The sequence below is a fragment of the Molothrus ater genome, chromosome 4, assembly GCF_012460135.2.
Source record: "Molothrus ater isolate BHLD 08-10-18 breed brown headed cowbird chromosome 4, BPBGC_Mater_1.1, whole genome shotgun sequence".
Classification (NCBI taxonomy): domain Eukaryota; kingdom Metazoa; phylum Chordata; class Aves; order Passeriformes; family Icteridae; genus Molothrus; species Molothrus ater.
This window is the reverse complement of record NC_050481.2, coordinates 39,842,281-39,856,881: the sequence shown is the minus strand read 5'-3', so window position 1 is coordinate 39,856,881 and position 14,601 is coordinate 39,842,281. Positions and strand designations below refer to the sequence as shown.

The window sequence follows — 14,601 nt, the reverse complement described above, 5'->3', positions numbered from 1 at the left end:
ATTCTTTAGGTCTAGGCCTATGAAACATTACAATTTCTATGTAAAATGTATATTTCTATAATCATTCTTGACACTAAAGTTGTCAAATTGATTACATTAATATTCTGTCCATAAGCCATACAAATTAAGAAATAGTATATCATAACGCATGACATGAAAACAAAGAAACAAATATATAATGATTCTAGCTGTGACACAGTATGTTAGTGACACTGATAAACTGAATCTTCATGCTGATAGCATGTTGTAGTCTCAAATCTATTATGCTTTGGAACTGATGTATTATTATCTCTGGACAACTTTCACACCAGGAGATGATCCCTGCTAGCATAATTTTAAAAATGAAGGGATTACAAACAAGATAAATTTCATTGTATTGTTACCTGAATTAGTCTCAACTAACAGAAATTTCATATACACCATTTGCTAAAATACTTACATTTGTTGATCTTATTACAAACATATAAAGCATAAACCAGGCACAGTTCTATTAACTCTACTACAACATTTATGCATCTGAACCAGTATTGTATGGTAATTGTTCTACAGGGAACAATAATATTTGGCTTTGCTCTGTTTTAATACACTATGCTTACATTTTTACCTTGAAGACAATATATTGGGATCTTCTGGCAAATATCTGCAATATCTTTGAGTTTGCTGATAATGATTGACTAATTGAATTTAACATACAATTCTCTTCCTGCTGTTAATTTTAATTTGTGGCTAGGTGAAAGCTTAAGAGTTTTTGGGAGAAGCAGATCGATGTACTGTGTCAATATATATTACAGATTAATTAGTAGGCAACTGCAGATCTCCTAATTTAATCAAATAGCACATTGTCCCTTTTATGAAGTTAGGAGTTACCATTAACAAAACAGAGGTTGGACATAAAAATTTGATTTTTAGTGGAGCATAAACAAATTAACAGAGAAAGGTAAATTTATGATTAACAATTCAAAAATGGTACTGCTTTGTCAGGGTTTTTTTCTGTATGGAACAGAAATGAATTATACTGATTTGGCATAAGAATGCCAAGAAATAGTTCAAAAATTAGACACAGATTATCGACAAAGTTAAGTAGATATGGAACAATTCTAAAATAGAAATTTTACTTAAACAAATTGAAATATTAATTTATGTGGAATTCTCTATTTAAAGTTACATCTTTATCAGCAGTTGCAATCTCAAACTAGCTGGCAAAAATATTAGAGATTAGGTATGTAACTCCTGTTAACTTCTTTGATTGGTTATTCTTTATGCTATAATATATGTCATAATATTTCTAAAAGAAATATTTGCCAAGTAGTAAATACATTACAAACGAAGGATCGGACCTGGCAAATGTGTAATCATGCAAATAGTTTGCAACAGCCTGCAGAATTGGGCCATAGAGAATTAATACAATGGCAATTGCATTCTTAATGTCTTAAGTCAAAGCAAGCAAGATTTGGCAGTCAAAGCTTAAGGTTTTGTATCTGCTATGAGTCAGTATGACAAATTATTTAGTCTAATTTTTTAAAAAATCACACTTTGTCTTCTGTGTCAATAGTTAGCATCATGCAAACACTGAAGAGTCACATACCCATAACTGCTATCGTGATATGTTGGAGAAAACACATCCATCTCTATAAGGTTGTCATGACCATTTGCAAGGACTGCTTGACTTTCTAATTCTCTATACATAAAGATACAAAAAAATGAAATTAGAGGTGCAATTTCAAATTAAAGAACGGGATGATCCCACAAAAAAGAATATACTAATTCTGCCACATAACTTTGTTTGTGCAAAACTGACTGTGGGATTTATCTGCCTTCCATGCTGTCCTCTCAACTACATACTGGATTGTAACCTGAAGACTCAGTGTTATAAGGCTACCTTTAGGTGGTCATTACCCTTTGGTGATCCCTTATTTATGTGCAAGTCCTTGAATAAAAGTCCTGACTGCTGCCTGCGGCAAGGCAGGCTTAAGGACTGAGCAGCGCATAGTGGGGGATGTTGTTACTTGATGATGCTGGACCAGAGATGAAGTAATAAAACTGAACTGAGACTATTAAAAGACAGTCTCTTGCTAGCTATCTGGCACAGCCCAGCCAGCAAGAATAATATGCAGAGAGCTGGCTACCAGAGTGAATGGGGACCTCATGTTCTGCAAATGACAATGCACAGCAGCAGGAGAGGCAAAAGAAGCATCAGAGTCTCTGGTTGTCTGAGGGAATAGTGAGGAAATGAGGAGGAGAAATTAAGTAAGCCACTATGATTTTGTTTAGAACTGCTTATTTCTTTTGTCCTATCTAAAATGGGGAATGATTTATATGGGGAAAAAATACTTGGGTCCATTCTTACTTCAATGACTGTGTACCTCTGAAAACAGGGATGATAAACTCAAGGAACACTGCAAATGATACAAAATTCTGGACTACTGGTGCTTGCCTAAGAGCCAGGGGACAAAATACACAGCATGATCAAATTCCAAATACTTATGGTGACAGCAAGGGATATTTGAGCAGGAAAGATGCCAGAGGGATCAAGCAAAAATCTAAAGTAAGACACTACTGACATCAAAGAAAGCTTATAAGCATATGGGCTTGGTGTTTTAGGACTCAAACAGATGCTCAGTGAGAACCTGACAGTAAGAGAATGTCAGAAGAAAACAGAACTTTTTTTATTTAGTATTTGAAAACAATATTTAATTTCTAATGTCTGTATATAATGATCCCATAATTATGGCATGTCAATTTTTCAAATGCACTTATGCTGTCAGCAATCTAAGCAGAGTCCTGTTTCTTCAACTTGCAGATCAGCAATGTGAGCACAGTGCTTAACAGGGTCTTCAGAAGAGCAGGACTTGAACTCCATCGCCAGTTTCTGCCTTTATTTTGTACCATGCACCTTCTCAATAGAAGTAACTTCTCTAATCAAGTCCATGTGTGAAAACCTGACAGACTTATAGATCAGAACAATTGGAATTTGATTAAACCAGGCACTGTTTTAGTGGGTGGAGCGTGTAAAATAGGGGGTTTGAGCAGACTTTAACCTCCAGCAACACTGTGCTTTTGTGGACAATCAATCAGCCTCTACACAAATTGATTTAAAACTTCCCTGGAAACTATCAACACCTGTTCCATACCTTAATCAATATTGAAGGCAATTGGATCACTGGCAGGCCACCTCAATAATGACACTTGTGTATGTTCATCACACTTTTAGAGTTTCTAAAGTCTTCACATTCTAAAATGAACTTTGATTCAAGTTTACAGAACAGTTTTGAAGTAACACATTCCAGGAAATATTTTGTCTATAATATTTCTGAGGTATTCCAGTTCTTTAATTAAGTTCCTCAAAATATTAAAATATTTTCTAGTCATCAAGTATTTCTTCAACCAATTCCCTCTTTTTTTCTTGGTAAAATAAGTATCTAAGTAGTTGAATACAGTAATGTTCCTAAGACTCTACTATTAATACTCAGTTGTAAGAGAAGACTCAGCAGTATCTGTATAAACTATGAAAAACATGTTAGTTTCTTGGCTAGTTTCTATAAAAATTCCCAGTCCATCATACAAAATGCAACCAGGGTTGCATGGGATTTCACAACTTTCAAATGAGGTACTTTTTGCAGAAAATATAGGAAGAAAAAGCAAAGCTCTTTGATTCACTGGCATGTTAGCACAGATTCTGAATGAAGTTACATAATATTCTCAGAGATTTATTCCTTGACTGGAATATGTAAATTACCTCTTACCAATAAATTGATCTTTGACATTCAATGACTGAAATTAATGAAATACTTCCTAGGAAATGCACTAAGAGATGCTACCAGCTTATTTTTATCTACAAATGTATAAGTTCTAATATACTTTTCCTCTGTGCATCTCTAACATTCATAATTGACCGTGCATTAGAAAAATTCTGCACATTCAAATATTTAACAGAGAGAGCACTTAAAGAAGTGATTTACTATATATTTTTAAATATCAGTAATTTAGATCCTACTAGAACTCAAAGTCATGAGAAGGTTACTACTGATACTGGTAATCAAGAAATCATTACTAAAACTAGTAGCTGAATAAAAACTTAAAGCTTAGTGATAATAAAAAAACCACTAATATTTAATTACTAAATGATCTTTTATCATATTCAGACATCTGACATGTAGTCATATATTTACATGACTCTGGCTGTCCAACCAGTAATTCAAAGAAGAAAATGGAAAGATTTTGATTTCTTTAGAAGTTCATATTATTCTCTAGTACTGGCTCCTCCAGCAGATCTGTTGGCTCTACAAATGAACCTAACTTACATCTGGCTAGGGAACAGTCAAATAGTAAAGATCATTAAATGTTCAATGAAAGGTCCTGCAGTCTGCAGGAAACCTACAGGAAATATTCTTCTACTGTCCTGGGTTCTTTTGTTAATGTAGATTTTACTGAGCACAAACAGAAGGAAGACAATTTCTACCTCTGCTTGGTAATCTCATTGTTATTTAAAGACTGGATCAAAGATTAAAGAAACATTCACATAACTCACTCGAGTTGCAGTTTTAGGTCCTCATAAACATTTAAGCAGTCTTTTTATATTTAAAAAAATGTGAATTGGAGTTTCTGTTGGACATCATTGATCTGTAACCTCACAGGTTTTAGCCTCACAGTCTGTAACCTCACATCTTTTTAGCCAGTAACACCAATGTTTCACACAAGTCCATTAGTTCTTGTTCACAGTACTTTGCACAGAGCCAAACTGCCATATATCCTATTAAAAACACAACAGAATCCAATATTATGGAATATATATCTTTTGAAATCACTTTCACTACTACTGCAGAGCGACAGGGACTAAAACCTCCCCCAAGCTTTGCAAACACATCCCTCTCTCCTACGTGCACACACACAAAGCCAGCCAATCACTGCCCAGCTATACATGACAGCAAACTGTATGTCATTTTTATGCCACCCATCATCAGTAGGAGTCTACAGAGCTAGAAAGACAGTTGTGTGTACAGGCTGACATTCACATTCTCTACCTCTAAATGGCTGTCATCTAAGTCAAATTAAAAAAAAAAAAAGAGAGAAGGAAGAAAAGCCTCAACAAAAAGCATAAATTAAAATATTGCCAAAGAGGAGATGAACTTTTTTTAGTCCAAGAAAAGGGTCAAGGAAGACATCTATCACAAAGTTGTAAATACAGTTGATACTGAGCCTGAAAATCACACTCAGGAGGGAACCTTAACCAAAAGGGGAAAAATCAATGACAAATAAGATGGGTTCTACACCTCCAGAGTTCCAACCAAGTAAGACTATTAGAAAAAACCAAAGTAGTAGGGCTCTGTCAGTTCTTACATGAAATTTTTACATTTTACCACATTCACAATGTTCAAAATTTGAACACTCAAAATACCCTTAGGTTTTCATCAGAAATGTTTAAAAGATGAAAAGACTTTACTCTGCAAAAAAATGCTTAAGGTTTAATGGAAGTGGCATTCTCATCAAGTAGTCCTACACCTTTATAAAGACAATAAAAATATGGCAGTAGAAGCAAACATCAAAGACCTTACTCATCTACTTAAGATTAACTACCATCAGGAAAACATCAAACATCTTCTTCCCCACTACAAACTTATTAGTTCTATAAGAAAATTTTTTCCTAAAGTACTAAACTGTTTGAATATGATGATGAAATCTCTTCAGTGGAATGCTGTTCCACAGTGCTTATGTCTCAAACAGCACAGGAGAGTCCAAGAAAACTAAGAGAAGGAATAGCCATTCCAAACTGTCTAACAGAGGAGTTGCCTGAAACATCTATGGCAACCAAAACTACTTAAAAGAGAATCTTAAGATCAGGTATGCCTTTAAATTGGTCAAAATCATCTTTACTTTGCTATGAATCATAGTATAAAGGGATTCAAAGCATAAACTGAAGGGATTTCACAAACACTTTCAAGAATTACTGTCAACTTTAATATAGTAATAAACGCTCAGTTTAATAACTAAATCGGAATATTATGGCTTTCCTTAATAAAAAATTAGTGCTGATTGAGTGTTACATGAGTACTAATTAATCACTGTAGGTAAATTCAGCTCTGTGCCAGTAAGTCCTATCAAAATTTTTATAGATTCTTCTGCATCTAAAAAAGCTAGTGTGACTCTTCATATTAGCTGCTTCTTTCCTAGAGACAGTTACCAATGACAAATTTATCATTACACTGAAACTCAGTTCTTTCGTCTCACCAAATCTCAGTACCTTTAAAAACACTTAGCTTCACGTAAGTATTTCTTTAAAGGTACCAAGTACAAGAGTTAAAAACTATTACAGAATGTGATTTGACATTTGATCTGTATGACAGCACATATTTGACACATTTCTAGCAAGCAAGGCAAGAAATTTCTTCAAACAGGCAAAAGCCACAGGTTATGAACAAGAAGGGAAATGCTTGTCTGGAAAAATTAATATACTCTAATTACTCTGGAATAGGAGGGAGAAGAGTGTCACTGAGAATTTTAGAGAGGGGACATATTTTTCAGGACTGAAAATTTTCCAGTTTTGCTTGCTGAATGAGGGGAAGTATTATCTGCAGGTCAACTTTCATTAAGGTAAATGTTTTCTCTAGCATTGCCACAGTCTGCAGTAGTACCTAAGTAATTACCTGCTTTCCAGAGGTGCATTACTGCCAAGCACCCAGCTGTCCTGCAGCTGGACTGACTCAGGTGTGGTTTGCAGCTCGGCGGGCAAGGCAGCCGGCGGGGCCGGACTCTGATTCCTCCTATTTGTCAGTGAGTTTCTGTTAAGTGAGGTGATGGATGGGTGATGCTGTGCTGAATGTTGCTTGTGAGAAGGTGGCAAAGGCTGCAGGGTCGACTGGCCTTGGTTATTTGGAGGTTGCTCTAAGAAGAAAGAAAATTAAAGTTCATTATACATCTTGGCATTTGCTACAACCAAAGCAGAATGAGAAATTCAATATAATCCTATCATCTAATATATTTGCATATTATTCTATTAGCAGACATTCAGTGACATTCTGTAAGAGCAAGTTTACCCTTGATACACCAAGTTCTAATTAATACACAACAGATGGTAAAATTGCTTTTGGTTTTAATTTGTTTCAGTTTTTTTTTTTTTAATCTGGTTTTATTAACACCTACAGAAAATAGCATCTGACAGATCCCCTAATGCGCCTTTAGACTTCGGCTTTTTTTAACAAACCAACCCTGAAATTAAATGGGTAATTTCAATAGAACACAAAGGTCTTCAAAATGGATATAATCCCTATAATTATTTAATGGAGATTTTAAGCTTTATTTAACTGCAATAAATTATTACAAGCTAGTTGCTAAACAGCAGTAGACTACTCTAGTTTAGTGCATTTCAAATAAGGCAGATCTGCACTATGATCTGCTAATAGATGCTAAGTATTCTTTAGCAGAAGGTCACTCTGTGAAGCAGATGTTGCTTCATGGATATTTAACAGACTGATTCACATCTGATTACAACGTCAGAAGACTCATATACTTAATGACCGTCACATCCATTAGAACACACACAGAACAGATTTTCCAATTTCACACCATGCAATATAAATACAGCTTGGAGGAAGTCACAGGTGATAAGAGAGTCAGGCCATTCGAAACAAAAAGAAATATTTTCTGGCTTAAACAAAGCACACAACACTCATAAAGCTTAAACTCAAAATCTCAAAACAGCAAAACCTGCAATTAAATATCTCTATCAATGTTATGTTTTAGCAATCTGTTCCATTAAATCACTGGCAAATAAGTCATAAATATAGGACAAACATTTTACAACACAATGCACCCAAAACTAACTCCTAAACACGTAACACTTAACAATTATGTAATTAAAATTGCAATCTATTTCTTACACTAATGTAGCAGAACATACTTCATAATATAAATGCAAGTGTTAAGCAGCGCAGAAGACACAGGACATGCACTTCTCTCAGTGCAAAAGCTTTCAGGTAGTTTTTTAATTAGCTGTTTGATTTCCATAAGCAATTCCCTTTTGGAACTGGTTATAATTGCAAATTGTTACAAACTCAATAATAAAACTCTGGTACAGAGAACACAGGAAAAGTATTTCTGTTGAAACAGATGTTTCCAATAACTTACAGGTGACTGCTACAAAATTAACTTAACAATTTCTGAGGTTGTGAACATAAGACAACATGAAAACGTTAAGAAATAGACTTAAGCAGAAAAACCAAGTCTTTGTAATAATTTCCTTTCTGAGAACCACATTCTTCTTTCCAGTGATTTTGTGTGGTCAACACGACTTTTGTCGCAAACAACAGCAATGCTGAATCTCTTGTTAAAAGAATAACAGCATTTATACTGCTAGTGAGATTTTCAACACCAAATCCCTACTGTATTAATGCAAATTCCAGTCCAGGTAGGATACAACTGATAAACTTTATCTTCACCAACACTGACACAAAGGCTGTCACTCCATGTGATTATAATCACTGTCAAGGGCTTTAAGCCACCTTTCAACAAGCCAACTGAAGAAACTTAACAGACCAACACTAGAGCAAAGAATTTTCCCCATATCTCTTAAAATTTTATCTGATTTAGATAACAAGCTGGTGCTATTTATCAGCTGGTGCAAAATTAACTGTGGCCTTATATTTTGTAATACATAGGTGCATGTGTATATAAAAAAATATATATGTGCACGTGTCTAAGTATTTACACACATGTATGTGCAAATATATAAATTATTAATTACACTAATTAATTACAAAAATTACAGAAGAATGGCAGGTGGAATGAAGTAATTCACATGAGTTTATTTTAATTGGATAGATAAATTAATTTAAATAAAGACTTTTCTTCTTTATTCCCCTTTTTGACTCTCCTACCAGCCTAGCCTTTTTGGACAGTTTTGCCATGATCAGTGCAAAACTCTCTTCCACTGCAGCTCCTGTCAGCTGAAATGTTATCCTGACATCCCTCTTGTTCATTAATTTCTCCTCTCATTTACAGTCTCTGCTGAAAATCAATCTTTCAGTGTATCATTTTAAGTACTAAAGGTCCTGCAGCATTCTCTGCTAAAGACAAAGTAGAGGATTGATCATCATTGTTCTCTTGCACAAAGGAGGGTGGGAGTGCCAGGCTTTGTCTCAGGTAGATGTCACACCTTCCCACACACTCTACCCCATGAGGAAGATGGATGGTGAAGGTTCTGTAAAGAGAATTTATATACTCCACAAATAAATGCACAGATTTAATAATTACTCTCAAAACACGCTGGAAGAATGAAATTGGATTACTCAACCACAGGCCAGCTAGGCAGGCCACTATTTGGGATTTAGATTATTTCCCTATAAATTTACCGTGAACCAAAAGACCCTTCTGCTAAATAACATACAAAATTTACTAACTGAAGATACAGAGGAACATATAAAAGAAGTTAAGAGAGGCTAGAAGAGAGGTAGAAGGCCATCCAAGTGCAATTTTCGCAAAGATCATTTGTCTTCCAATCCCATTTTCCCTCCACAGAATGTTGACAAGTGACATTTTCTTGTGTCTGAGGGTGGCTTCAGTTGGCAAGGAATCTACAGCTTCCTCAAAATCAAAAATGCCTGAAAAATCTGGAACGATTTATTTCTTTTCTAATTGTGAAAAGCTACAGGTAGAGTTGCACTTAACAAGGTTAGATTTTCCATAAATCAACAGAGCTAAAATCTATACTCCTCTACATTTACTCAGTCCTACACTGTCATTCTGAGCGAGAGATCACTGAGGACTGCTTTTTGGATCTTTTCTCCAACCTGCCAGATTTCCCCAATACACAGTCCTTTGATTGCTGCACAATTTCTAACAAAACCCTAATGTTGCCCCACTGATTTCTGAGGAAGAATCATCACAATAGTCGTGTTTTGAATGGCATTCTTAAGCTGGAGCCAGCTTTCCTTTTTTACTCCTTTAAGGAGTTAAGTGTTAAAGAACAGCTTTCAGTATTCCTGAGGCTTTCACACAAAGCTATCAGTCTTATGGAGTAAGAACCTCTCAACATCCCTGTGACACTGAAAACGTTCTCACTGCAAATGCAGGGAAACTGAGGCATGTGTGTTAAGTGATTCACACTGCTGTCCTGAGAAATCAGCATTACTGTCAGAATAGTTGCAGTTTTCTTGCTTTTCCTACTTAACAAGTTTATAAGTAGAGTGGGATGACACGATATGTACTTCATAAAATCTGCAGCACTGGACACTACTCGCTGTAATAACAGCCCTCCATGTGCTGCAATATTGAGTGTCAAGACCCTGTAACTTCTCTTTCCTCCCTATCAATCATTGGAATCCTAGAGGGAAATACATCTTCCCTTGTTTATTGAAATACAGCAGCCCGGGGACTTGGCCAGCTCCCTCACAACAAACCACTTATTAGAAGAAAAAGCATTCAAATTTGATAAAGTACAATTGGGTTGAAATGCTTAAAAACTATTCCAGAGAGGAACAGTTGCTTTGCTTTAAATTGGATTTTAAAAGCTATCTTAATTGATTTAATCTAAATGGGAATGTCTAATTTACTCTAAAATTAAGCAGATATGGGTAGGTACAGGTAGGTTTAGGTCTAAAGATGTAAGGTTTTAATTATAATGTTCCTGTTTGGTTTAGACCTTAATGACTGTAGAGCAATCCCATTCATCTTAAAGAGAAGATTTCTGCAGCGAGAAGCAAACGTAAACTGGTCCGGCAACCAATCTGTCAAAGTTCTTCAGGTGCAACAAACAAACCCCACGCTTTTAAGGCATTTGTTGAGTAAGTCAACATCAGATAATTATGTGTGTGAACATATGCACAGAACTCCAAAAAGTCACAAGAAATTGGGTAGAAAGCTGTCTTACTACAGTTACACGACTTTTTTCAAAACATATTTAAATTGTTCTTTTCCCTGGGGAATCACAGTGAAGCAAAGCAGCGATTTCAACTGCAGAGGTAAATTATATGCAATTCTGTAGCCTTTCACAAAACCTTTTAGTCTTTTATTTTTCAAAAAGTAATCTACATTTAATTAATTTTATCATTTAATTGTTACAAAATTTTAACAGCATAAGAAGGAGAGACTTTTATGATACCTACAGCCATGTGGGGGAAAGGGGCTAATTCAGAGGCAGAAAAGCAGACCAAGCATCCATGACAAAAAGTCATTTGTTTCATATTTTGTGTCTTTCTATAACAGATGGATCATTGAGACCTGTCAGCTAGCTACTCATCTAAGAAAAAGAGAGGTGATTTCCATTTGATAAGGATTAGGCTTTTAAACAGAGTATAACTAATGTGAACTTAGAGTTCCCATGACAAACACAAAAGCAAAGTCTTCCATTATGATATAAACATTTCAAACGTGAACAAAATGTTATTCAATATCGATGTCTACGAGAGTCTTAACTCTTTCTGGTCAGGCTGCTCCTTTTCTATTCTCTTTTACTAAAGTCTCTGCCACGGTAAAGGAAATATCCATAACCCATACTAGATGTAAGAATCTGGAGTAGACTCAATGTTTTAGAAAATGCATGAAATGTTCAGAAAACTTTAAAAGAACACAACCTTTTGTTTGCAGGTCACTGGTCCCTGATCTGCTAGCCCTAGATTGCTAGCAGTAAAAATAATTTCTATAAGACCTGGTTTGATTTCCTCAATAAAACCCTTCAATGGACTTGAAATTTTACCTAACTGACAAATGGTCACATCTCCAAAAGCACTGTAAGCAGTAGTGGGATTTACCTCAGAAGTCCCTGCAAATTGAAAAGAGCAGGTATTATGGCTTAATTATTCCTAGAGCTCCCAAAGGAGCTCTTTTTTTAGGTTCCTGCTTATGGAGGGGCAAGACAGACTACCTGCACCACTACGGCCACAGCTTCAGGGATCCTGTGGGCAACTAAAACCAATCACTCCACAAGTCTCTGGTCTGGGAGCACCTTCCATGAGAAGCCATATTTAATTAATGAAAACATAAAGAAGGTTATGTGTGGAGAAAAAAAATTGAGTATTTAAGTGTTCATTTGCAATTAGGCAGATCTGTCTTTTGAATGAACCACTGCTTCAGTTCAGTTTTTCCTGCCAGGGTGTGTGAGGCTCAAAGCTTCCTTTCTGATCATTTACTATAAGCCATAGGGGTAATTTAAAACAAGTTGCTGTTTGTACTTATTTTGTGGTTAATCCCAAGTATTTTGCTTAGTCTCATTCATGTCCAAATTTGCTCTGCTCTGCCAAATGCTGCAAGGATCCAAGCCTCACACTCAACCCAGGGACTGTGGTGACAGACTGCCTACCACGAGAGGAGAGTCCTTTCACTCTGATTTGCTGTCAGCTTGCCCATCCTTTTCTGCTTGGTTTATACCTAATGGACATAGAGATGGAAACAGAATTAACCCATAGTCGCTGCTGTTGACTTCCTCTGTGCTCGATACATGGTGACAAGCATAAGGAGAAGTGACAAGGACACTTTGATCTAGATATGCACCGTGTGTGTCTGTGTGTGTATACTATTATAATATAAAAGGGGCAAAAGTCAAACAAGTAGCTTGATCAAAGTGGGCCAGTGTCTGTCTCCTCATCAGTACAATGCCTGTAGGGTCTGAAAACCTGTCAAGCTATCTGGGACTGAGAAACTGTCAGTGAATTTAATGCAGGATAAGCTCTGAAAGATTGCATTGCCTTGCTTATGATTCTAAATTTGGAAGAAATAATAAAGAAAACCTTAATTTTGCCATATTCTTTAGATTGCAACATGACTATACTTTTTAAAGAGAAATAAAGACTTCTGTCCTGAAAGGGAAGAAAGACTTACTTGACTGTGGAGAAACTCAAAATGATCCCATGGTTCTCATGTAGTATCTCTAAGACCAGATGATGAATGGAGAGAAGTCGCTGGAACTCCCTGGAGGGCAGTAGGAGTCCCTAACATGCAACAGTGGTGTTTAAACCACAAAGTACATGTTGATCATTTCCCACACACTATAAGGATATTGTTCTTTACCACTTAAATACACACAGGAAGACAAAGAAACAAGTCATGCAAAATATCTGCAAGCTTTAGGAACTGAAGAAAAAATACTTTTACCAATGTCTTTCAGCTGTGTTATCTACAGGGGCATAATTCTTCCAGTTAAAGGTACACTTGTAACTTTGTCTTTCTATTTCACATCCACTGAGCATAATATTTTCCCTCAACATCTTCATATGGATAATACTTGTGCATTCTCAGCTGTTTTATAATTCAGCTCTCCCTAATGTTTTATAACCTTGCTGCAGAAACAGAAAGCACCAGTTACTAATCTATTCCCAAAAACTTTGTAAAGAATATTAACTGAGCTTTAAACTTACTTGAAAGGCACATTTTTTTGACCCTGGTATTTTTAGAATAAACAAGCTGAAAAGCTGTACCCTATATGATATGTGACCCTATGAAGATAGATAACATAACTTTCTATTTTATGACATTTACTTTGAAAATCTGATTAAGATAGATGTCTCCAGTTTGTTATTCTTCAATGTCATGTTGTCATAGTTCCCATCAGCAAGATGCTTTAAAGCCTTTCGATTAATATTGTATGCCAGAACTGAAATTACATCCTTTGTCGTTTAGTTCTTAATGGTGCAAGTGATATCTATCAAGTAGTGTTTTATGAAGCATGTGTGATTTTTATTACAGGCTGTTTTCACAAATCTTCTTCAGGTCTCATAAAGACTGTTCATGGTTCACAACAAATATGCCTTGCATTTAAAATCATGCCAATTCTCAATGGAAAATAAACCTTGGATTTTTCAGCAGCATCTATCAACAGAACAAAACTCTTACTTAATTTAAATCTGTATATAATCACCTTAATTAGCAAAGCAAAAATACTACTGTAAGCCCCTCCACTTTGCATGAGAACTCTAGAGTAAAAAAACCCTCTGAACAACAAAAAATGTAATAATGTTTTAGTTTCATAAGTAAAGGGTTATGTTTGCCAAATCTTCTAAATGCCCTGAAATAAATTTAAAATAAAGATGGCACACAGGTAGAACAGAAGACGCAACATTCCCCTGTAATCCAAGTACAACAAGGATCTTAATTTGCAGCATCCATATTTGTAAAACAAGATGCATATAGTCAAATTTCTTAAATTTACTGGAAACCAGATAGTTAGGGGCAGCTGAGAAGGAATATTAAGGCTGGCTATTTTTGGTCAACCCGCCATTTAAGCAAAAATTTGCAAAGTCCATAAAACTTAGGCCTTAGATGACACATGAGCAAAATGTATTTTTCTAGTATGTTTTTGTCCAAAGACTTTTCTATTGTTACCTAAGAGAGTAAGGCAAATACACTGCAGGAAGGGATCCTGCAGTGTGAGAAGAAAGTGGGCATTTCTTCCACAGGTGGTGGTGGAAGGAAAAATGGCAGGATTTACTTTCGAAAGGTTTATTAAATGTAGTTTCCACTCTCTGTTGTTCATTGTGGGAATGGAACTAGCTCACTTTTAAAGCATTTTTTCCATTAGCTGGAATCGATCCTCAAAGCATTCCAACAGAAACACCTCCAGCCTGCAGTCACTCCATTAACCCCTTCAATACATATGTAACACACAGTCAATATTAT

At 35.7% G+C, this 14,601-nt stretch overlaps 1 protein-coding gene across 7 annotated transcripts in view; it reads right to left on the bottom strand.

Moving 5' to 3' along the window:
• Positions 1-14,601, bottom strand: part of TENM3 (teneurin transmembrane protein 3) — an 880,089-nt gene that overhangs the window by 128,404 nt on the left and 737,084 nt on the right. For 4 of the 7 annotated variants that reach the window (XM_054514647.1, XM_054514648.1, XM_054514651.1 and 1 more), the window contains one exon: positions 6,642-6,879. In XM_054514647.1, coding sequence (XP_054370622.1) covers positions 6,642-6,879 — 238 coding nt within the window. Of the gene's footprint in view, positions 1-1,585; positions 1,679-6,641; positions 6,880-14,601 lie in introns of all 7 variants that reach the window. The other 3 variants (XM_054514645.1, XM_054514646.1, XM_054514650.1) reach the window with 1 other exon arrangement.